Below are 23,813 nucleotides of genomic sequence, written 5' to 3'. Positions count from 1 at the left end.
CCGGCGCATATCGGGCAGAGCCCCGCCCCCACCTCGGCTACTCAGACCACATCTCTGTTATGCTAATTCCAGCATACAGACCACTCGTCAGGCGATCAAAACCGGTTCTGAAGCAGGTGAAAACCTGGCCAGCAGGAGCCATCTCTGCTCTTCAGGACTGTTTTGAGAGCACTGACTGGAACATGTTTAGAGAGGCTGCAACTTACGGCGACTTCACTGACTTGGAGGAGTACACATCATCAGTGTCCAGCTATATCAACAAGTGCACCGATGACGTCACTGTCTCCAAGATCATCATCTCACGACCCAACCAGAAACCGTGGATTACTGCGGAAGTGCGTGCACTTCTAAGGACCCGAGACTCTGCCTTCAAAGAGGGAGATAAGGTGGCGCTTAGAAGAGCGAGGGCTGAACTTTCTCGGGCCATCAGAGAGGCGAAGCGCGCACACGCCCAGAGAATCCACAACCACTTTAAGGACAGCGGCGACACACGACGCATGTGGCAGGGCTTACAAGCCATCGCTAACTACAGGACGACACCACCTGCCTGTGACAGTGACGGCTCCCTCCCAGATGTGCTTAACAACTTCTATGCTCGGTTCGACAGGCAGAACGACGTGGCGGCGAGGAAGACCACCCCTCCTCCGAACGACCAGGTCGTGTGTCTCACTACAGCTGAGGTGAGGAAAACTACGCAGAGTCAATCCACGTAAAGCTGCTGGACCAGACAACATCCCAGGCAGAGTGCTCAGAGAATGTGCTGATCAGCTGGCAAATGTTCTCACCGACATCTTCAACATCTCTCTGAGCAGTGCCGTTGTCCCCACGTGCTTCAAGGCCACCACCATCGTCCCCGTGCCCAAGAAGTCTTCTGTGTCCTGTCTCAATGACTACCGCCCTATCGCACTTACACCCACCATCATGAAGTGCTTCGAACGGCTCGTCATGAGACACATCAAGACCCTGCTGCCCCCCTCACTGGACCCAATGCAATTTGCATACCGCCATAACCGCTCAACGGACGACGCCATCTCCACTGCACTCCATCTTGCCCTGACACACTTGGACAAGAAGGACTCACACGTCCGAATGCTGTACATAGATTTCAGCTCAGCATTTAACACGATCATCCCCCAACAACTGATCGGAAAGTTGAGCCTGTTAGGCCTGAACACCTCCCTCTGCAACTGGATCCTGGACTTTCTGACCGGAAGGCCTCAGTCAGTACGGATCGGGAACTGCACCTCCAGCACCACCACACTGAGCACTGGGGCCCCACAAGGCTGTGTGCTCAGTCCTCTGCTGTTCACACTGCTGACTCATGACTGTGTAGCAACACACAGTTCAAATCACATCATTAAATTCGCTGATGACACGACCGTGGTGGGTCTCATTAGCAAGAACGACGAGTCAGCGTACAGAGAGGAAGTGCAGAGACTAACGGACTGGTGTAAGGACAACAACCTGTCTCTGAATGTTGACAAGACAAAAGAGATGGTTGTTGACTTTAGGAGGACACGAGGCGACCACTCACCGCTGAGCATCAACGGCTCCTCTGTGGAGATCGTTGACAGCACCAAATTCCTGGGTGTACACCTGGAGAAGGACCTCGGCTGGTCCCTCAACACCAGCTCCCTGCACAAGAAAGCCCAACAGCGTCTCTTCTTTCTGAGAAGACTGAGAAAGGCCCGGCTTCCACCACCGATCCTGACCACCTTCTATAGAGGAACTATTGAGAGCATCCTGAGCGGCTGCATCACTGTCTGGTTTGGGAGCTGTGCCATATCAGACCGCAAGACCCTACAGCGGATAGTGGGAACAGCAGAGAAGATCATCGGGGTCTCTCTACCCTCTATTGAGGACATCTACACCACACGCTGCATTCGCAAAGCCACCAGCATTGTGGCTGATCGGACACACCCCTCTCACACACTCTTTACACTCCTGCCATCTGGAAAAAGGTACCGATGCATTCGGGCACGCACATCCAGACTGTGCAACAGCTTTTTTCCACAAGCCATCCGTCTCCTCAGCAAAAAGGGACTGACTGATAAACACACACACATACACTAACATTATCACTCAGCTTAACTCAAATACCTCAAAACATTGAGACTGGACTGACTAACCAACACAAAGCGCAAACACACTGACCTACACCACCAAACCATCGCACACACCAACCTGTAAATGCTCTTTTGCACAATATTATTACTAGATATATTATATATTATTATTTTTTTTGCACTAACTTGTCTTGTAGCACCTTGGTTCCTGGAGGAACGTTGTTTCGCCTCACTGTGTATTTTTAAACTGTATATGGTTGAAGTGACAATAAAGTTGAACTTGGAACTTGGAACTTGGAATCAACATTCTTGGTAGTGTGTCATACAGGCTCTGAGTGTGCACTGCAAAAGGAAGTGAAAGCACCAAACAGAAAAGAAATGCAGTAGACTAGAGAAGTGACTGAGTCTGATACAAACACCTCCTGCAGGATCAGATTGGGTTATTTTGCATGCGTTCTGTGGGGGTGGGCCACCTGAGACCTGTTCACAGTAACATCCCCCCCTTGTGCCTCATTCCCCACAGCGAGAGGGATGGGGCAGGTGGGCCTGTCCTCTCTCTGTCTACTAGTTTCCAGTGAATAGCTCTTCTGAGAGTTTGTGTCTTCAGCCTTCATCTTCTCTGGTTAGACAGGAAGCCTGTTTACTACAGTTCTATTGCAGGGCTCCATCTTTTACCACTTGCAAACGGCTTTACCTGCAGCACCACCGAGAGAGCAGTTTTACACGAACAATATCCTCACTCCTGATCAGAGAAGCAATAATACCAATTCCTCAATCAGCAGGCAAATCATTTGGTCAAAACATATTTTATATTAATAAAATTCAAGAAAGGATTGTTTTACACAGATTATAAAAACACATTTTCCTTTATTTTTTTTAATTTTTTATATTGTTTTCTCTACAGCTGCACTCCCCTCAGCTTCTTCAATTATTTACAAAGTCCTTAATAGCCTGCTCACTCAACTTTGTCTAATGTAGCTCAAATTCAAGCATTTTCTGTAAACTCAAGTCATTACACCTATACAGCAGGCTTGTGCTGTCTGAAAATGAGATCAAGCGTTGACAATTAAAGACACCAACGCTGATTGTTTCTTTCCTAAGTGGTAATAACTATTAACCAGTGGGAGTGAGTCTAGTCTCCCTCTTTTCCATCTGCCAATCCTCACAAGTACACTTTGCAATCTGACTAAATGCTTTATTCGTGTTCTCCATATGCCTGCCGCTATTCCGAGGCACTGATGATCCTGGCGCTTTTTTCCGTTCAGCCTTCTTAACATGTCTTTTTCTGTTGGGTTCAGTTTTATTTTTTGTTTCAGTTTCGCTTCCTTTTTTTTCTTTCTTTGCTTTGCTTAATAAATTCAAAGCAGAACATGGAGTTGGGGAGAATGTACAAATGAAATATTCCAGATACGTCATTGGTCTAAGAACATTAAACAAATGTTTTTGCAGTATGTATATCAATGACTGTGTGCGTGTGTGTGGGTTTTTTTTTTTTTTTTTTTTTCCCCCCCCCCATATTTGAATGGGTAACGAAACACCAATAAAGCACTCGTCCTGTAGAGTGAGCAAAGCTTTTATATGCATACAGGAGTCCAGAAAGAGACATAGTACAATAGGTGGCTTTCCTAATATGAAAGACTTTTAGCTTTCTCACAACAGTCCGAGTACAAACAAGAAACTAAATATTATGGAAATCCTCCAACCGATTTGGTGCAATTGCAGCCTGCCTCTGCCCAGGGCATAAAAGTACATTTATACGTTGAAAATGGGAAAACATTGCTGAAATATAGAGGGTAAATTGCCAACACAGGAAATAAGTGGTTTTGTAAATTGATGTAAATGTCACAGCTATGGTTTAAATCTGAGGTATGCAGTGATACTAAGTGTAAAACGTAAGCAGTGGTAACTGTAATAATAACCTCAGCTAATTTTGTTCTTCATTTTGTGCACAGTTATATGCATGCTGTGCTTCCTGGTACTAACTGATGATGATTATTATTATTATTATTATTATTTATTTTTTTTAAAGGCTATAGCATTATTGGTTTTGTCATTTAAAAATATTAGTTTAAGTAACTGTCATTTGCAAACCAAAACAAAAAGAAATCAAAGCTCACACTGACTGGGATTGAGTGGCTGTTGTTTGGGATTAGATGTGCTTCAAGACGTCCTTGAAGGGGCATTAAAGGTCTCGTACTACAAATGAGTTATCTAAGATATTTTGTGACTTTCTCAACATGAGCTGAACTAGGTCAGAGATTTGTGCCTTTGTGTTCATTGCTAGGACCAGTCATACGTCTTCAGCCAGGAAAGGTTTAGAGGCATGAGGCATGATAAGATAAGATAAGATAGAACTTTATTAATCCCTCGGGTGGGTTCCTCTGGGAAATTCGACTTCCAAAAAAAGCACAGCAACGACCGAAGTTACAGTTACAGAACTGTTATATACACACACACACACACACACACACACACACACACACACACACACACACACACACACACACACACACACACACACATATATAAATACAGAGACAAATATAAATAAAATATACAAAGGGGATAAATAGAATAAATAGGAATAAAAATACAAGTGAATTGCACATTTCAAGTATTGAGTCTATTGCACTGTTGACTATTTACAAAAAGTATTGCACAAGGTATTGTACAGTGAGGTGAAGAGGCACTGCAGCTTAGTTGTTCCCCCCTCCTTTGTCCTCCTGTTTCCCCTCCCTCTCCCCTCCAGAGAGGAGTTAAACAGTCTGATGGCGTGTGGGACAAAGGAGTTTTTAAGTCTGTTAGTTCTTGTCTTGGGGAGAAGCAACCTGTCACTGAACAGACTCTTCTGATTGTTTATGGCCGTGTGCAGAGGATGCCCAGCATTGTCCATAATGTCCATCAGTTTCTTTAATGTCCTTTTCTCTGCCACTGTCACCAGAGTGTCCAGCTTCATGCCGACCACAGAGCTAGCCCTCCTGATCAGTTTCTCCAGCCTGGATGAGTCCCTCTTTGCTGTGCTGCTCCCCCAGCACACCACAGCATAGAAAAGTACTCCAGCAACCACTGACTGGTAAAACATCCTCAGGAGCTTCCTGCAGATGTTAAAAGACCTCAGCCTCCTGAGGAAGTACAGTCGGCTTTGGGCTTTTTTTTATACAGGTGCTCTGTGTTGCATGACCAGTCCAGTTTATTGTCCACCCACAGCCCGAGGTACTTGTACTTGTTGACCACCTCCACCTCCTCCCCCTCTATCTGAACTGGCAGTGGACCTTCTCTGGACCTCCCGAAGTCCACAACCAGTTCCTTAGTCTTTGAGGTGTTGAGTTGCAGGTGGTTTGTGTGACTCCATGCGACAAAGTTCCTCACCAGACTTCTGTACTCCTCTTCCTGATCATCCCAGATACACCCCATGATGGCCGTGTCATCTGCAAACTTCTGAATGTGGCATAATTCAGAGTTGTAGCAGAAGTCAGAGGTGTACAGGGTGAAGAGAAGAGGGGACAGCACAGTTCCCTGTGGTGCTCCTGTGCTGCTGACCACTGTGTCAGACGTGATGTCCTTCAGCCTGACGTACTGTGGTCTGTCGGTGAGGTAGATCCAAGCCACCAGGCAGGGGTCCACCTCCATCCTGTTCAGTTTTTCCTGAAGCATACAGGGCCGGATGGTATTAAAGGCACTGGAAAAGTCAAGAAACAGGATCCTGACCGTGCCTTTTCCCCCATCCAGGTGTGAGTGGGCTCTGTGTAGGAGGTACAGGATGGCATCCTCCACTCCGACACCCACCTTGTATGCAAACTGTAGTGGGTCCTGGGCATGTTGTACCTGTGGTCGGAGGAGGTTGAGGAAGAGCCGCTCTAGAGTCTTCATAAGATGTGACGTCAGTGCCACCGGTCGGAAGTCATTCAGCTCATTGGGCCGGTTCTTTTTGGGGACCGGGACGATGCAGGATGTCTTCCATAGGGCGGGCACTCTCCCCAGTCGCAGACTGAGGTTGAAGACTCGTTGTAGCGGCTCCCCAAGTTCAGCAGCACACGCCTTAAGCATCCTAGGACACACCTTGTCTGGGCCTGCTGCCTTTCTGGGGCGAAGCTTCCTCAGTTGCCTCCTGACCTGATCCACTGTGACACTGGGAGATGTTTGGGAGGAGGGGAGGGGGGGAGATGTCTTGCTGCTGAGAGAGGGATTGGAGGAGGGGGGTGTCATGGTGTCAGGAAGGGGGGGAAGCGAGGGAGGTGTAGGGAGTTGTCTCATTACATGTGCACTGAAAATCCACTGTTATCCTGAATAAACTGTATTAGTCATGTGAACGGTATGTTAAACTTCTTCAGCATGCTGATTTGTTTTTAGGTTTAAAAACACTGTTTGAATGCACATTTTGTTTACCTGTTTTTGCTGCAGTTTGCAACATGTGGCCGCTTGCTTGTACACAAACTACACAACAATTTGCAATGCTAGGTTAGTGATGAAGAAAAGCATACATTTCTGGTTAGGAGGGATGCACATACTTGTAAACATGGAATGCTGTTGTTGTTTTGTTTTTTGGGAGTTTTTTTTTTCTTTTCTTGAGGTAGCTAAAAGAATCTGTGGGCAGTCACAGACTGCCAGTCTACATGTAGAGGGTGTGCTTTGTCAGATGGAGTGGGCTACTCTTGCTTATGTTGTTGTTGGTCTATTAGCCAGCCATGGAGAAGAGCCAAGTTATAACATACAAAGACCTTAAGTGAAATCAGCCCACTTATTAACTGACACGTAAAGCGCAGTTATGGTGGTTAAAACCAATATGCTATCTGAACAGAAACTCGTATGTGAATGGACACATTTGTATAACCATTATTTGGTAATTAGACAATTTGTGTGCAAATATCTTTACACAAGCCTACAGAATGGTGCTTGAAGAATTAAAAAAAGCTGTGGACGTACGGTCAAACGAGTTGGCCACTGCTGAAAATGTTTTGATGCAACGAAACAAAATAATTGAAGCACCTTCACTTTTCAATATTTGTGTACTATGCAGTTATTGTCACTGACGTCATAGCGAGAAGATTTTGTATCTGGTCAGCTGCAGTGTTTCAGTGTGTTTGCATGTTCTCCATAGGTCCGTGTGGGTTCTCTCTGGATGCTCCAGCTTCCCACCACAATTGTAGTTGTCTGTGGATGTGGGTATAAATGGTTGCCTCTCTCTTTTTGCCAGCAACCGGCTGTCTGTTGAAGGCGCACCCCACTCTAATGTCAGCGGTAATAGGCTTCAGGGGATCCTTGTTGGACAAGGATCCCCTGAAGCCTAAGTTCAAAGCTTGAACTTGAGATGATTATTCATGCTTTTATTTCCTCTCGTTTAGACTACTCTAACGGCCTTTTTACTTGTTTTAACAAATCAGCCTTAAATTGTCTTCAGACTGTGCAGAATGCTGCAGCACGTCTCTTAACAGGCACCAAGAGAAGATCGCATATCACTCCAGTCTTGGCCTCCCTTCACTGGTTGCCTGTAAATTTTAGGTTTCATTTTAAAATTTTAGTTCTAACCTTTAGGGCCCTACATGGTCAGGCTCCTCAATATTTATCTGACCTGCTGAAACCACATGCATCTTCTCGGGCTTTAAGGTCATTAGATCAGAGACTGCTGGTGGTACCGCGCACTCGTTTTAAAACTCGTGGTGATCGGGCCTTTCAGACTGTGGTACCACGGTTGTGGAATTCTCTCCCACTGTCTCTTCGCTGCACGGACTCCATTGATTCTTTTAAGAAACAGCTGAAGACATTTTTATTTAGAAAAGCATTTGATTAATTTCTTATGCTGTTTTTATAGTTTTATTGTTTTACATTGTTTTATTTACTGTTATATTGTTTTTATATTCCCATTTCCTGTGTTGTAAAGCACTTTGATTTTTATCTGTGAAAAGCGCTATATAAATAAATTTTACTTACTTACTTACTTATAAGGATATTAATTGGCATGCACACAGATCCATGTGTACAGGAATATTAGTGAATATTAATATTGAATTATTAGGAACACTGCCTTGTAGGGGGGCGGCCATGGTGGCTTGAAGGTTGGATCATACTCTGCACACTCTTCATACTGTCGTTGGCTGTTCTGTTTTGCACTGTTTTATTATAGTGTCATAAAACATCTCCTTGTTTTTACTACAGGAGCTGTTTTGAACTGTTGCTGTCAGTGCCTGAGAATGAAATCCCATATGAAGCCTGGGTTCAGTTCCACCACTCTGTTCAGGTACAGGACCTTCAAAGCATTGTTTGCTGATGGGTGACTGCATAGAGAAAAGTAAATTTGTGTGTGTCTGTGAAGGGGGGGGTCAAGTTGAGTCTTTGTGTGTTTTCTGTAAAAGCCCTCCTAAAAGTAAACCCAAAGACGAGCTGTTTCAAATTGGTGTGGACAGCATTGTTTTGTTTTTATTTACCCCGTGGTGAGTCTAAAACATCTGTCTTTATAACCTCTCACTCTTCACAGGTTGTCAAATCTGTACTTCAATATGAAACCAATCTAGGTGTGAATATCTTCAGTATCAGGCTTGAAATAGTTAGTTATTTTCTCAAAGGATTTAAAGATACAAGACTTAAAAAGAATAGTGTTTCAATTTTTCTTACATTCAGCAGTTTTGTTTCCAAAGGATGAAGTGAAGCGCTTCCGTCTCATGGGGTGGGTCGCATGGCTGTGGACTTGATTTCTTGTGGCAAATGTGCACTGAAGAGTTGGCAGAATACGTTGCTAAATTGATTCAATATGTTCAAGCTGAGCAAAACTGTGACATACTGAGAAGATTTATGGGAATGTAATAGCTCTGTAGCTGAAGTCTCATATAGGTTTTTAAGTACTCTTACTTTCTTTGATACTAGATTTTGGGCTGCGAAGTCACTATATTAAGTTTAGTTCACCCACATGCTGAATGACATTGATTGATTGATGACATTTCAAAAAGGAGAAAAAAAGTCTTAATTTCTACAGACAGACTTGTCAGCAAAGAAAAAGTAATTCTAAACCAGGCTGTGCTGAGCTGTCACCTGTTTTCCTTTTTAGATGTGAACAGTGACAAACGTTTCGCTTGGTGTAGAGCAGATAATGAAATATCGCTTGTGCTGAATCACAAACTGTGACAGCCTTTTGAGTTGTTCATTTATCATTTTATCACACATCAACAGAGAGAAAGCAGCACTGCTGCCTCCATAAAGGGAACATAGCCCTTAATAATTATATTTTTTGTATTCATGAAAATGAATGTTTATAAAGATGCTGACCGAACAATGTTATTGTATTTAGCGTTACCATTTTTGTGTTGTGTGCAGATTGCCCATGATACCCTGCTACAGTATGGAAGCACAGACCTTCAAGCATTACTCCAAATCACAGGAGAGGGAGGGGCATGGAGCAACCCTGTCCTTACATCTCTCCTCACCGGGCAGCTGACTAACCCAGAAGAAGGTTAGGATCTAATCAACTAGGTTCTTTTTATTTGAAAACTATAGTTACTTAGAACTACGTTGGCTTTTTCTTTATTTGTGACTTGGATTTTGTTTGAATTCTGTCTTTAGTTAATGCATATATCAGCTTGGAGGGCGAGGGCTTCATGGAGATGCGGGTGAAACATCTGGAAAAGATGGGCGAGATTGCCAAAGCTGTGGTTTTGGCCAAAGCTTGCACTGAATGCAGCACCTTTTCTAATCAAGCCACGTTTCGTCAGACATATGTCTCCCTGCTTTGTCACCTGTTGCCCAACGAAGAGGCCATAATGGAGGTATTCCAGCAGTTTCTTTTTGTGAGCTGGGATTGGTTGCTTTGGTGACTTTTGGGTGTTTCAGTAAATTAATTAATGAGTTTCTACATTTATCATTTTCACCAAACCAACGTGAAGAGTATCAAAAATATAAGAAGCGTTCAGTGTGACACAGAATGTGTGCCAGGTGATCACGACTGATGGCCTCCCAAAGCTTTCAGAGGACAGACAAAAGCATCCATTCTTAGTATTCAGTCACACATACACAAGCAATCTGTAACTGATATTAGCTGATAAAGAAAAATGGGGCATATTTGCAAGTCAAATCTTTTTAGAATGAGTGTAAAAAATTTACCTATTCATAAGGGTTTTCTGCACTGACTCCAAAAATAGAGCTTCAAACCCACATGCAAATTGAGCTTTCAGTTTTCTGGCTTTCAGTTGGAGGACTCAGAAAATCCTCCAGCCGATAGAACATTTGGGTGCTTTGTGGCCTAGTTTCAGTTTGGCATTATATTGTATGCTGTAAAAGTGTTTTAGCCTGCTTCTTTGTACATAAATCTAACCCATGTGCACACAGAAGAACCTTAGCATAATAATTATTCTTTGTCAGTTACTATTGATAATTCCTGTACTAAGCAGTAGGGCTGGGCCATATTATACCGTTCACGGTAATACCGGTATAATGTTAGGCAACGATAGGAAAATGAAATATCGCGATAGAATGGGAGTAAAACGCGCATGCGCAGTGCCTTTGTTTTCATACGCACATGGCCGATTGTTGAGTGAAACAGATGAACCAGAATTGGTTTGTAAAAATGGTGCAACTTCCGTGATGTGGAACTGGTTTGGTGTTTGTCCGTCAGATACACAACAAAGCACATTTTTTTGCAGAACATGCAAGCGGCCGTTGTCATTGTCATATTTGTCGGACTAAGATGCTCTTAAATCTGGGAGTAATCTGGGTCCTAAACTCCGTATGCTTCAGGTCAAACAACACTGCAGCATCACTGAGAGTTAAAAACTGTCTAAATTCTTTCATCTTTAATAAAACGATCAGCATTGCTGCTTTACCAGGTGTAACTATAAAGTTTAACTTCCAGGCATCCATGAAAACAAAAGTTATTACATTTAACGGAGTTAGAAGTTAGCAGGAAGCTAGCGGAAGTTAGCTCGCTAGTTTCGCTAGTTACCTAAGCATGATATTGCATGTTCTGACTGAGAGATTTCTGAAAAAAATCAAACGTACAGCTCTGCTATCACTTCCAACATAAATGAAGACAGGAAACTAAACAGCAGTGACGTTTGTAGGGTTACTGAAGTTGGGCTAGCTGGTATATAATGATGTGCTACGTGATCGCTAGCGATACAGCTATGTTAGCATAACATAAACAGTGAAGCTGGAGGACGAACACTAACACTTTTCCACTTATAAAAGTTAACGTGAAGGTTCTTCATGGTTAGAGACAAATGCAATCGCATGGCAGGATGCTGTAAACGGACCAAACTTCAGTCAGGAGAACAACTGAGATAATCCATCCACAATACGAGGTTAGTCATTAATATACTGCAACAACATGGGAATAGAGCAGCTGCCAGAGAATTCAACATTAATGAATCAATGGTACAGAAGTGGAGGAAGCAAGAAGAATGAGTTTAATAAAGTTTGATTTATCTGACTGCTTTGTTTCGCTTAATGTGCCTTATAATCCCTTGCACCTTATGGTCCGAAAAATGCGTACTGCACACTGCAGTTTAATGCAAAGCACCTATTTTTAACTTCAGTGGATATTATATATGGTTATGCTCAGGATATGTCAGCCCATTTCTACTGGAAATGCCTTTTGGTTAAACTTTCAGCAAGGAATTTGCATTTGCACTGTTACATTTTTATAAAGCTTTAATGTACATAAAAACCAGCTTCTTGTTTAAGTGAAAATAAATGGAAGGTTGTCTTTTTGCGCTAGTAATGTTGTGGAGTTGTATTTTGTCTCGCATCAATTATATCGTCGGTTATATCGTTATCGCAAATTTTCAAATATATATCGTGATAAATATTTTTGGCCATATCGCCCTGCTCTACTAAGCAGTGTTTGGATTTGTTTTACATGCTGTCTCCTTTTATTCTTTTGATTACAGTGTCTCGCCAGTGTTTCAGATAAAAGTGCAGACTAGGTATAGGATTTGCATGATCAGAAAAGAAAGAAGTGTAATTTTATTACACACACAGAGTTGTCAGTATGTTGGGCATTTTTTTTTTTTTTTTTTAATATTCATACAAAAGCCACACAGCTTTGAACTCGGGATAAAAAAATGATACAAAAATAGTTTTGTTTAATCAAACGGCTCACATTTCCACACATAATGTCTAAGTGAGCGAAGAAAGAGGCTATTATACTTTATAAATATAAAGCTGTGAAGAAAACTTGAGTCAGCGGTGCAGTGATATTTAGATCGAGTGTCCTATTGCATTTTCTGTGTGTGTGAGAGAGTGAAATGGAAAAATGGCCTTTTAAATAAATATAACATAATTTCTCTGCCATGAAGAGAGAACATTCATTATTATAATACAGTGAAGGAAAAAAAAGTTGTTTTGTCAGGAGGAAGTTTTTAGTTTGCTCTCTTATACATTTTATAAATCAGACTAGTATGAGCTCCTCCTTGAATCGCTACCTTATCGTGGTGGAGGGGTTTGTGTGTCACAGGGATCCCAGGGGCTATGTTGTCTGGGGGCTTTTGCCCCCTGGTAGGGTCTCCCATGGCAAATTGGCCCTGGGTGAGGGACCAGACAAAGAGCGATTCATAAGACCCTTATGAAAAGGACACCGAGGGAACAGTTTACCCTGCCCGGGATAGGGTCACCGGGGCCTCGCCCTGGAGCCAGGCCCGGGGAGGGTGCCCGAGGGCAAGCGTCTGGTGGCCGGGCCTTAGTCCATGGGGCCCGGCCGGGCACAGCCCGAAGAGGAGACATGGGTCCATCCTCCCGCAGGCCCACCACCCGCAGGAGGCGCCATAGGGGTCGGGTGCATTGTGTGCCGGGTGGCGGCCAGGAGCAGAGGCCCTGGCGGACTGACCCCCGGCTGCCAAGACTGGCAATAGGGACATGGAATGTCACCTCTCTGGTGGGGAAGGAGCCTGAGTTAGTGCGTGAGGTTGAGAGGTACCGGCTAGATATAGTCGGGCTCACCTCTACACATGGCTTGGGCTCTGGAACCAGTCTCCTGGAGAGGGGCTGGACTCTGTCTCAGTCCGGAGTTGCCCCTGGTGAGAGGCGGCGGGCTGGGGTGGGTATCCTAATATCCCCTCGGCTTGCTGCCGGTACGTTGGGGTTTTTCCCGGTGGACGAGAGGGTTTGTTCCCTGCGCCTTAGGGTCGGGGAACGGGTCCTGACTGTCATCTGCGCTTATGCGCCGAGTGGCAGTTCAGAGTACCCAGCCTTCTTAGAGTCCCTGGGGGGGGGGGTGCTGGAGGGTGCTCCACCTGGAGACTCTGTTGTCCTGCTGGGAGACTTCAATGCTCACGTGGGTAACGACAGCGAGACCTGGAGGGGTGTGATTGGGAGGAACGGCCTCCCTGATCTGAACCCGAGCGGTGCTCTGTTATTGGACTTCTGTGCTAATCACAGTTTGGCCATAACGAACACCCTGTTCGAACATAAGAGTGTCCATAAGTGCACGTGGCACCAGGACGCTCTAGGCCGTAGGTCGATGATCGATTTTGTAATCGTATCAGCAGATCTGCGACCATATGTTCTGGACACTCGGGTAAAGAGAGGGGCTGAGCTGTCAACTGATCACCACCTGGTGGTGAGTTGGATCAGGTGGCGGGGGAAGACGCTGGACAGACCTGGTGCACCTAAACGCGTAGTGAGGGTGTGCTGGGAACGTCTAGCAGAGGCCCCAGTCCGCGAGATCTTCAACGCACACCTCCGGCAGAGCTTCAACAGCATTCCGAGGGAGACTGGGGACATTGAGTCCGAATGGACCATGTTCAGCGTCTCCATTGCCGAAGCTGCTGCATTGAGCTGCGGCCGCAAGGTGGTTGGTGCCTGCCGTGGTGGTAATCCCTGAACCAATTGGTGGACACCAGAGGTGAAGGGAGCCACTAGGCTGAAGAAGGAGTCCTATCGGGCTTGGTTAGCCTGTGGGACTCCGGAGGCAGCCGACAGGTATCGACAGGCCAAGCGGAATGCGGCTCGGGCAGTGGCTGAAGCAAAAACTCGGGTGTGGGAGGAGTTCGGAGAGGCCATGGAAAAAGACTTTCGGACTGCCGCGAAGAGATTCTGGCAAACCGTCAGACGTCTCAGGAGGGGAAAGCGGTGCTCTACCTGCACTGTGTATAGTGCTGGCGGAGCGCTGCTGACGTCGACTGAGAAAATTGTCAGGCGGTGGAAGGAATACTTCGAGGACCTCCTTAATCCCACTGAGACGTCTTCCGAGGAGGAAGCAGAGTCTGGGGATGAGGGGAATGACCCGCCAATTTCCGGGGGCGAGGTCACTGAGGCAGTTAAACAACTCCTTGGTGGCAGAGCCCCTGGTGTTGATGAGGTCCGCCCCGAGTTCCTGAAGGCTCTGGACGTTGTAGGGCTGTCCTGGTTGACACGCCTCTGCAATGTTGCGTGGAGATCAGGGCAGTACCTGTGGACTGGCAGACCGGGGTGGTGCTCCCCATCTTTAAGAAAGGGGACCGGAGGGTGTGTTCCAACTACAGGGGGATCACACTCCTCAGCCTCCCTGGGAAAGTCTATGCCAGGGTGCTGGAAAGGAGAGTTCGTCCGTTAGTCGAACCTCGGATACAGGAGGAACAATGCGGTTTTCGTCCTGGTCGCGGAACACTGGACCAGCTCTTTATCCTCTCCAGGATACTTGAGGGTGCATGGGAGTTTGCCCAACCAGTCTACATGTGTTTTGTGGACTTGGAGAAGGCATTCGACCGTGTCCCTCGGGGTGTCCTGTGGGAGGTGTTGCGGGAATATGGGGTGTCTGGCCCATTGCTACGGGCCATTCGATCCCTATACAACCGTTGCAAGAGCTTGGTTCGCATTGCCGGCAATAAGTCGGACTCGTTCCCGGTGGGTGATGGGCTTCGCCAGGGCTGCCCTTTGTCTCCGGTTCTGTTCATAATTTTTATGGACAGGATTTCTAGGCGCAGCCAAGTGGCGGAGGGCTTTCGCTTTGGTGGCCTCAGAATCTCATCTCTGATTTTTGCAGATGATGTGGTTCTGTTGGCTTCATCGGGTGAGGGCCTCCAGCTCGCACTGGAACGGTTCGCAGCCGAGTGTGAAGCAGCGGGAATGAGGATCAGCACCTCCAAATCTGAGGCCATGGTTCTCAGCCGGAAAAGGGTGGAGTGCCCACTCCGGGTCGGGGATGAGTTCCTGCCCCAAGTGGAGGAGTTCAAGTATCTCGGGGTCTTGTTCGCGAGTGATGGGAGAAGGGAGCCGGAGATCGACAGACGGATTGGGGCTGCAGCTGCAGTAATGCGGACGCTGCACCGGTCCGTCGTGGTGAAGAGGGAGCTGAGTGTAAAAGCGAAGCTCTCAATTTACCGGTCGATCTACGTCCCTACCCTCACCTATGGCCACGAGCTGTGGGTAGTGACCGAAAGAACGAGATCGCGGATACAAGTGGCAGAAATGAGCTTCCTCCGAAGGGTGGCTGGCCTCTCCCTTAGAGATAGGGTGAGAAGTTCGGCCATCCGGGAGGGGCTCAGAGTAGAGCAGCTGCTGCTCCACATCGAAAGGAGCCAGCTGAGGTGGTTCGGGCATCTGACAAGGATGCCTCCTGGGTGAGGTGTTCCAGGCATGTCCCACCGGGAGGAGGCCCCGGGGCAGACCCAGGACACGCTGGAGAGATTATATCTCTCGGCTGGCCTGGGAACGCCTTGGTATTCCCCCGGATAAGCTGGAGGAGGTGGCTGGGGAGAGGGAGGTCTGGGCCTCTTTGCTTAGGCTGCTGCCCCCGCGACCTGGCCCCGGACAAAGCGGATGAAGATGGATGGATCGATGGACTAGTATGAGAATATTATCCAGATGTTGCATGTGCTTTATCTTCTTTTTTTTTTTCTTTTTTTTTTTTTTCTTTTTTTTTTTTGCGCTCCTGCCTCTGTGGCTCAGTTACCCCGCTTTTTCTATATGCCTCCAAGGGCATGCTCACACCATTAGAGTTTAAGACTATTTTCTGTCCTCATGGGGTCATGAAATTCCTCCAGAAACATTTAAACATTTTAAAATGTTGTACTGCAGCTACAACAGCACTACTTCTTCAAAGGTCTGCATCTTAGAAAACAGCAAATTTTGTATTAAATCATACTGGGAGAACATTTTATCACCATATTCTGGTGGTAGTATATGACTGACATAAAACTAAATATACAAAAAGATACACGTTTATCCATGGATGTTGATTTTTCTGGCATTTGTAACTTTTTGTTGAGTGACTGGAGATGTGTTGCCTCTTTCGTTGTTTGCTGAGCAGCCAACATTATGTTTCCTGTAGATATCGAGACTGGACTGCAAGGACGTACTTGAGATCACGTGTAATTTGGAGACAGAGGGGGAGGAGAATACAGCGTTCATCCTGTGCACAACTTTCTTGACACAGCAGCTACAGCAGCAGAGTCTTTACTGCTCCTGGTGAGTGGGCTCTCTTTAAAGACAAGTTTTCTCTTTTAATTTTCTTTTTTTTAGACTTGATGTAGGAATTTATTTAAAAGAAAGTGATTCTTTGGTAATTTTTGCATTCACAAACAACTATATGTGTAAACTTTTTCTTTTTTTTTTTTTAAATTAAAGGGAGTTGATTTTATTGTGGAGTAAGCTTCAGAGGAGGCTTGACCCCTCACCAGTGTCTCTTCTGGAACGATGCCTTCAGCTAGGTGCCATTGCCAAAACAGTCGACCATTTGCTTTACTTGGTCCGCGTGATTCAGACAGAGGTGAGTGTGAAAACCCGTGCTTTACACTTGTGATACTAAAATGGAACAGGTTGTTTGTAGAGCTGGGCGATAGAACGATAACGATATGTATCGCGATATAACTTTTACTCGATAGAGAAATTAAACTATCGCGATAGACTTCGCCGCTCTTGTCCTCTTAAAAAAAAAAAAAAAAAAAAAAAAAAAAAGGTCAGCCAATCCAAATTAAGTAGCGCAGAGCCGAACCAATCACAGCCGCAGCGTCACGTCGCGTGACTTGTTACGTACAGCACAAGTGCCAAGCCGCACGTGTGTTTGTTTGGGAAGCAGCCAGCGGGTAATGGAGGAAATGAGTGTGCTGACTAGAAAAATCAACCGAGCGTGACCGAAGAGAAAACAGATGATGGTTCCAACGCCGGAGAGATTGTCGAACGGAAGAGCCATAGAAGTTCCGTAGTGTGAAGGTATTTCGGCTATTTCAAGTCTGACAAAAAATAGAGTAGCGTGCACTGTAAATTGTGCCGAAAGCAAGTCTGGAAATACAATAAACCGGTGCATGCGTCACACTGCGCCACGTTATTGTTTCGGTGAAATGAATTTCTACAATACTGTTACTGTTAATTCTACTCTCTGCAGTGTTTAAATGCTTACATATACACACAGTTACTGTCCCTCCACACATACGACTCGGTTCTGCTTCTATGCCCCAGCTTTGTTTACTTTTTCCCACCGAGGCTTCTAGACTTCTGATTGGCCAACATTTCTGCACGGTTAGGAATCTAGCGCCACCTGCTGCTTTGGCATGTTCATAGCAGCGGTTTCCTTCATTTCTGCCTTTATATGTGGACGGGATTATTTTTTAAAACGAAAACGGAAAATCTCCGTTTTCAAAAATACCCGTGTACGTGTGGACGTAGCCTCAGTCTCTGACTGGAAGCGCTAATTCATCATTCGGCTTTTGTCAGACTAAAGTAACTGTTAAAACTGTTTGAAAAGCTAAGCTATACAACAAGGAGAGATTGAGAATTTCCTTTTAGTTCTCAGTTTATTTGATATTGACAAAAGTTAGTCAGTTTTGTCTGTTCTTCTGTAAAACAAACTAAGATTTATTTTTAGAATTAATATTTTGTTTCTAAGTGGAATTGACAATTTAGTAGTCTGTTTCGTTTGTTCTATTTTGAAACTTAAACGCTTTAGCGGCTGCCTTTTGTGTAGTTTGTAATATTTGCCTTTATTTATCTGAAAAAGTCTCATGTTCCTTAAGTACATCTACCCTGTTGAACTTATTATGGGAAATAAATATTTAAATAAAAACAAGCTGCTGATTATTTCACATTTTACTTGTGAGCAACGGCACATTTAAATCTTACAAATATAGTTATTTGGCTTATATCGTGATATATATCGTTATCGCCTGAAATGAAAAAAACATATCGTGATATGAAAAAATCTCATATCGCCCAGCTCTAGTTGTTTGGCATTATGGGGGCAGGCAGACTATATTTGCATTACTTCTTACTTGACTGGAGAGTGAAAACAAAGATGTATGAGACAGATTGGATGCCCTGCTCATTGATGCCCTGGCCCAGATCTGGGAGGACAAATTTTAGCCTAATGGACTAGCGTGCCTGTTATTTTTCACTTTGACTTTCAGGGTGTCTTTGAATTCAGCACTTTGTAGGTTTATCATTTTCAGTTTCATCAAATGATGTGGAATCCTTTTGTTCCTGACACAGTAACCAGTCCTTATCAGTGTAGATCAGTATGGATATGAGCCCCCTGCTGCCTTCATTGAAGTTGATGTATTTTCAAAGTGTTCCTTTAATTTAATTTAAATTTAATTTTTTAATTTTTTTAGCAGTGTATTTAGAGGCTTATGTAGCCAGTGTAACAGGGTATTTTTTTGTATTTCCCAGCACTCTATAATGGGAATATAACTCTTCATATCACTTTTTAGGCGGAGGAACCAGGGATACCTGCGTCGGTAGAGCTTTGCGTGAAAGCCCTTCAACTTCCAAAGCAGGATGACTCGGAATCGAAGATCTCTGTCTGTAAGACGGTGTCCTGCCTTCTTCCAGACGACCTTGAGGTTCTGCGTGCCTGCCAACTCACAGAGTTCCTGCTTGGCCCTGCTCAGGAAGCCTTCAGCTGTCTTGAGGAGCTCTACTTGCGCCCAGACCAAAAGTATGACCAGGACAGTGAGGTTATTCCCAACTCACTACGCTGTGAGTTGCTACTAGCACTGAAAGCTTACTGGCCTTTTGACCCCGAATTCTGGGACTGGAAAACTCTAAAATATCACTGCATCTCCCTTCTGGGGCTGAGGCCAGAGTCAGAAGGGGAAGAGGAAGAGGCCGTTGAGAAGGATAAACTGCATGAGCTGCAGGGAGTCACTGTTAAAGTAGAATCGGTGCACCAAAATGGGATAAATGGAGGTCTTGACAGTCATGAACAGCTAGATCAAAAACAGTCTATTAACCAAACAGACATCAAAGGTGATTCTGAGGCAAAAAAACAGAACTTCTGCTGTCACATTTGTAAAAGGTCTATCTCGGACACCCAAGTAATTCACCACTCAAAAAGACATGCAGAGGATAACAACCACCCCTGCCCTATTTGCTTGGAAAAGTTCGAGAGTCGGAAGAAACTCGTTCCTCACATTAAAAAACACATTGAGAGTGAAACACATCTTGTCAAAAATCATGCCAAGACTGAGGAAGTACAGAAAACGATAGAAGAAGATGACGACGTTGAACCGGGTGAGATCACCATCGATCCTTCTCTAATGCTGTATTACAAATCCACCCATGATCCAGATGTCTTGCAGCATATTGTGCAGCAAGCCAAAACAGGGACAGAGAAACATGTGGACAGCGACGAGCATGTAACTTTTGATTACATCGACCAACATTTCAAACTGCAGAACAGGGATGAGTATCCCTGTCCAGGAACTGGATGTACACGAACTTTTAAACATTCCAAGTACTTGTATGTCCACTTAAAGTCGGAGCACAAAGGTGATGAAAACGTGAAATATTTTCACCAGATGAGAGACAAGCGGGAAAAGTGCGTCTTCTGTAGACGTCATTTTGTCTCAGCTTACCATCATCGCAAACATATAAGAGTTCACTATGGTGATCAGCCTTACGCGTGTGTGGTTATAGGCTGTGGTGCGCAGTTTAATACTTCCAATGAACTTGTCACACACAAGCAAACCCATGGCTATCAGCTCAACTACCAGTGTCAGCTCAAAGGCTGTTATGTCACATACTCTGACTTGGGACAGATCTATCACCATGAAGCACAGCATTTCAGAGATGCGGCATTTACCTGCTCTAGTACTGACTGTAGAAAGTATTACTTGTCCAAAAAGGAATTTATAAAGCATCTGTCAACACACAACATCACTTTCTCTGAAGAGGACTTTGAGGCTCAAAGGAAGGCAAAGCGGAAACTTTTTAAGACTGTTACTGATGCAGCCATTCGCCTTACTAAGTCAGTTGAATCTGACACTGTAAATGGAGACGTCCTGAATGCTTCGTCAGTGAGTTGCTCCTCCTCCTTGCAGGAATCTGACGTCAAAGAGCCCAAAGCAACAATGACTTTGGTGGCTGTGTGTTTTGATGGAAGTAAATTCACTTGTGGCTTTGAGAAGTGTGGCATGACGTTTTCCAGAGCCAGAGATGTCCAGAGACATCTTAAATGTGCTCACCCAGAACATCTCAAACTGGAGAACAAAGAACACAAACATGACAATGAGCAGGGATCCAAGTCCAAATGGATAAAGTCTGAAAATCAACCGGAGAATGAAGAGAAGGGACAAAACGACCCAACTCCATTTCAACCTGTGGACACTTGCCAAGAAAAAAAAGCTTCCACTCATCCCAAAAGCAGTGAAACAAACTCTTTAAGCCTTCAAACAAAAAACGATGCTCTCAAAGAGATTCTCATCGGGCTCAGTAGACTGGACCTGAATTCCGACAGTTTGCCAAACGAACCCACTCAGTCCAGCGTGGACTCAAACACGTCTCAGATATCTCTTCATCAGGCAATTATGGCAAAGCCCCCTGTTGTCTTGCTTCAGAAGAGACCACATCTTTCAGAGGAAAAGGTTAAAGTCCTCACTCAACAAGCAACCACTGAGGAAGGTGGTAGTGAATCACTAGCCAGTGCTAAGCCCTATGTTTGTGAGATGAAAAGTTGTGGCTTTAGAACGGCTCAAAGTTACAGCTTACTGCGCCACTATAACACCAGACATGGCCGTACCATTGAACAGGCCAAAAGGTTGACTTCTTTGAAAACCACCTGTTTTAAGCCTTACGTGTGCCACCTTTGTTCCAAGAGCCACAGGGAAAAACACGTGTTGAGGGCCCATTATATTCAGTTCCATAACATGAGTGAGACTTGCGTAGATCAGATTAGTGTAACATCTGTACAGCATGAGGGAAACAAAGTGTCCAAATCTAAAAAAAAACTAACAGCGCCTTTGACAAACCACGGCCTAAAGGTAAAAAAGAAAGAGCTCCCCAAGTTGCAACACCAACAAGAGACCAAAAACTCAACAGCGATAAGTGAAAATGGAAAAGACTTTGATAATCACTCCCCATCTGAAGAGGAAGGGGAAGATGAGGCAAAGGGTAGAGAGGAAGATGAGCAGAGACAGGAAAGTGAAGATAAGACCACACAGCAAGTCAGAACGACAAGACGCTTGGTAGCCAAAAGTAATCTGTGCTATATACTTGATAAGTTCAGTAAACCTTTTCATTGTGTGGCAAAAAATTGCGATGCAGCTTTTTCCACCCAGGGAGGTCTTGTGCGCCACCTCCAGTTAGTACATCATTACAATCGCTCTCAGCTTTTGTTGGAAAAAGATATTGATGTGCACCACAGTCCAGAAGTGAGAAAAGAGCCTGCCAAAAAAAGGCCTCTCCCAAACTCAGATGAACCTCAACCCCAGTTCAAATGTCACTTTGCAAACTGCAATGCTTCCTACCACCTTAAAAGCAGCTTAGTGCGTCACACTCGTGATTACCACTCGCAACCACCTGAGCTATTAAGGTGCAAGTATGACGGCTGCACAAGAGTGTTCAGCCATGACGGTGCGCTTAAAAAGCACACTCTTTATAGTCACTGCGAGTTGTACGACTCGCTGGTGGTACGTCTGCAGAGCACTCACAAGAAGTCTATTACCGGGTGTCAAAAGAAGCTTATAGTCACACCAGAGAGTCCTCAGAAAGAGGAACCTGGTTCACCCACCGCACAGGCTGAGAGTCCAAAGCCTGAAGTGACAGCTACGTCAGAACAACTGGGTGATGAGGGTGCTGCGGAGAAAAAGGTCTCAGGAGAGAAAAAGCGAGCGAAAAGAAATTGTTTCAGCAGTTACGTGTTTAGATCTCACGAAGAAGCACTACAGATGTGCCAGGATCGCTGCTTGCGAGTGGCCTACCCATGCATGGTTCAGGACTGCGATTCTGTCGTCACGTACATGCACAGCTTGAACCGTCACTACCTGAAGGTCCACCACATGCGCCGAGAAGATGTCTTTAAGAATGAAGATAAGCTTGTTTTTACTGCCGAGCAGCTCGAAGAACTCATTCAAAGGAAGTCCGCCAGACCGACTGTTGCAGGCACGTGCGTCCCTAATGGGGTTCTTAAAATGGAGTACCAAGCAGAGTCGGAAAGCGCAGGGGCACAGCCTGCACCCGTGAGTCTTCATTCCATCAAAGGGGACACGCAGGATGAGGACAATCATGATGCACTGAGCTTCCCTGGAGAAGAAGAGCAGGAGCTGCCACCTGTTGAGAGAAATGGTGTCCTCGTTGGTGCAGACGAGGTGCTATATGGTGAGCCGAGCACAGGCGGGCATGCTGAAGACGCTGCTGCAGGAACACCAAGCACTCAGAAACCAGAGGAGAGACTGAGCTTGGATAAAATCAAGCCTCTGCTCCGCCCGGTCACTGTTGATCTCTCACCACCATGTTCACTTCGTTTCACTACTGAAGAGGGCTTCCAAGATGGATCGGGCAACAAAGATGGTAGTAAAACATTAAATGGATCTGTAACGTTGTCCAGTCCTCCCGTTCGCCAGCCCCTGAAAAGGATGAACGAGCTGTCTGAACAGCCTTCAAACGTAAAAGACTCTCAGTCTCGTAGTGCTTCTCCACGGGCTTTTGACATTGCTGGCTATAAGCCTATGGGGTTTGAGTCTTCATTTCTTAAGTTCATACAAGAAACCGCTCCAAAAGACAAAAATACAGGATTAGCAAAACGGCGGGACACTTTCAGACGTAGTTGTTCTGTCAAAGAGAACAACCAGCTAGGAATCTCTCACACCCGCAGCAGACGCACTCATTCCCCACTGCTGAAGCCCCACTCTATGACTGGGGACTTCACGTCAGTCCAAAACTTGAAGTCCATCCTGGACAAAGCCCTGGCTGGGTGTGGGGACCTGGCAATTAAACAGCTTCAGTACCTCAGACCCGTGGTGGTCCTGGGCAGACCCGTGTGCACCACCGCCCTCCCTGACCTCTTCCCAACAGACACCAACAACAGCAAACTGCTTCTTGGAAGTTAGTTTAACCGAGCACCTTTTTAACATGGCTATGGTAAATGACTTTTTAGTTTCACAGCTGTGTATCAGTATTTTTATTTCTCCCAACCATGATGATGCTGTTATGTTTTTGCTATTTTTAAGTTGCCAAACTGAACAGTTGTAGTAATTAGCATAAAATTAAAAAACAAGCTTAAACACTGCACACTAGATCCAGCTGATTGTTTGGGTTTTTTAGACATCTGTAATGAAGCATTCAGATAACACCTATTATGTTAAATCCTGGTCACAAGTGTATATACTGTAGTTCTCTGAGATAAATGTACAGCTTTTCAGATTGTTGGAAATGGTCAGTAGCGAATTGCAAGGCCTTTTCACTTTTGTGAAAATGTGACTGAAAATATTTCCTTACTACAAAGTCCATGAAGGAATACGTTTGGTTATTTTTCACCTCAGTTTATAATAAGTCAGTGTTGGGTTGCAGTGGACAGGTGTTGGCCAACATGTATGTAACACTTTCTAATAAAATAAATGTGGAAATGAATTTACA

At 45.0% G+C, this 23,813-nt stretch overlaps 1 protein-coding gene across 1 annotated transcript in view; it reads left to right on the top strand.

The window, feature by feature from the left end:
* The window catches only part of rlf (RLF zinc finger), a 26,801-nt gene extending 2,988 nt beyond the window's left edge, over positions 1 to 23,813 (top strand). The window contains exons 3-8 of the mRNA XM_086275772.1: positions 8,220 to 8,301; positions 9,372 to 9,507; positions 9,618 to 9,820; positions 16,297 to 16,433; positions 16,593 to 16,734; positions 18,671 to 23,813. Of these exons, the coding sequence (XP_086131898.1) occupies positions 8,220 to 8,301; positions 9,372 to 9,507; positions 9,618 to 9,820; positions 16,297 to 16,433; positions 16,593 to 16,734; positions 18,671 to 23,287 (5,317 nt within the window). The 3' untranslated portion in view covers positions 23,288 to 23,813. The remainder of the gene's footprint in view (positions 1 to 8,219; positions 8,302 to 9,371; positions 9,508 to 9,617; positions 9,821 to 16,296; positions 16,434 to 16,592; positions 16,735 to 18,670) is intronic.

This window comes from Aulonocara sp. 'chitande type north' Nkhata Bay, linkage group LG19 (assembly GCF_057382095.1).
Source record: "Aulonocara sp. 'chitande type north' Nkhata Bay isolate Kocher_YH1m ecotype deep benthic linkage group LG19, A_spYH_male_GT1.1, whole genome shotgun sequence".
In the NCBI taxonomy this organism is placed as follows: domain Eukaryota; kingdom Metazoa; phylum Chordata; class Actinopteri; order Cichliformes; family Cichlidae; genus Aulonocara; species Aulonocara sp. 'chitande type north' Nkhata Bay.
The sequence above is the reverse complement of the archived record's forward strand: the minus strand, read 5'-3'. Positions and strand labels throughout refer to the sequence as shown.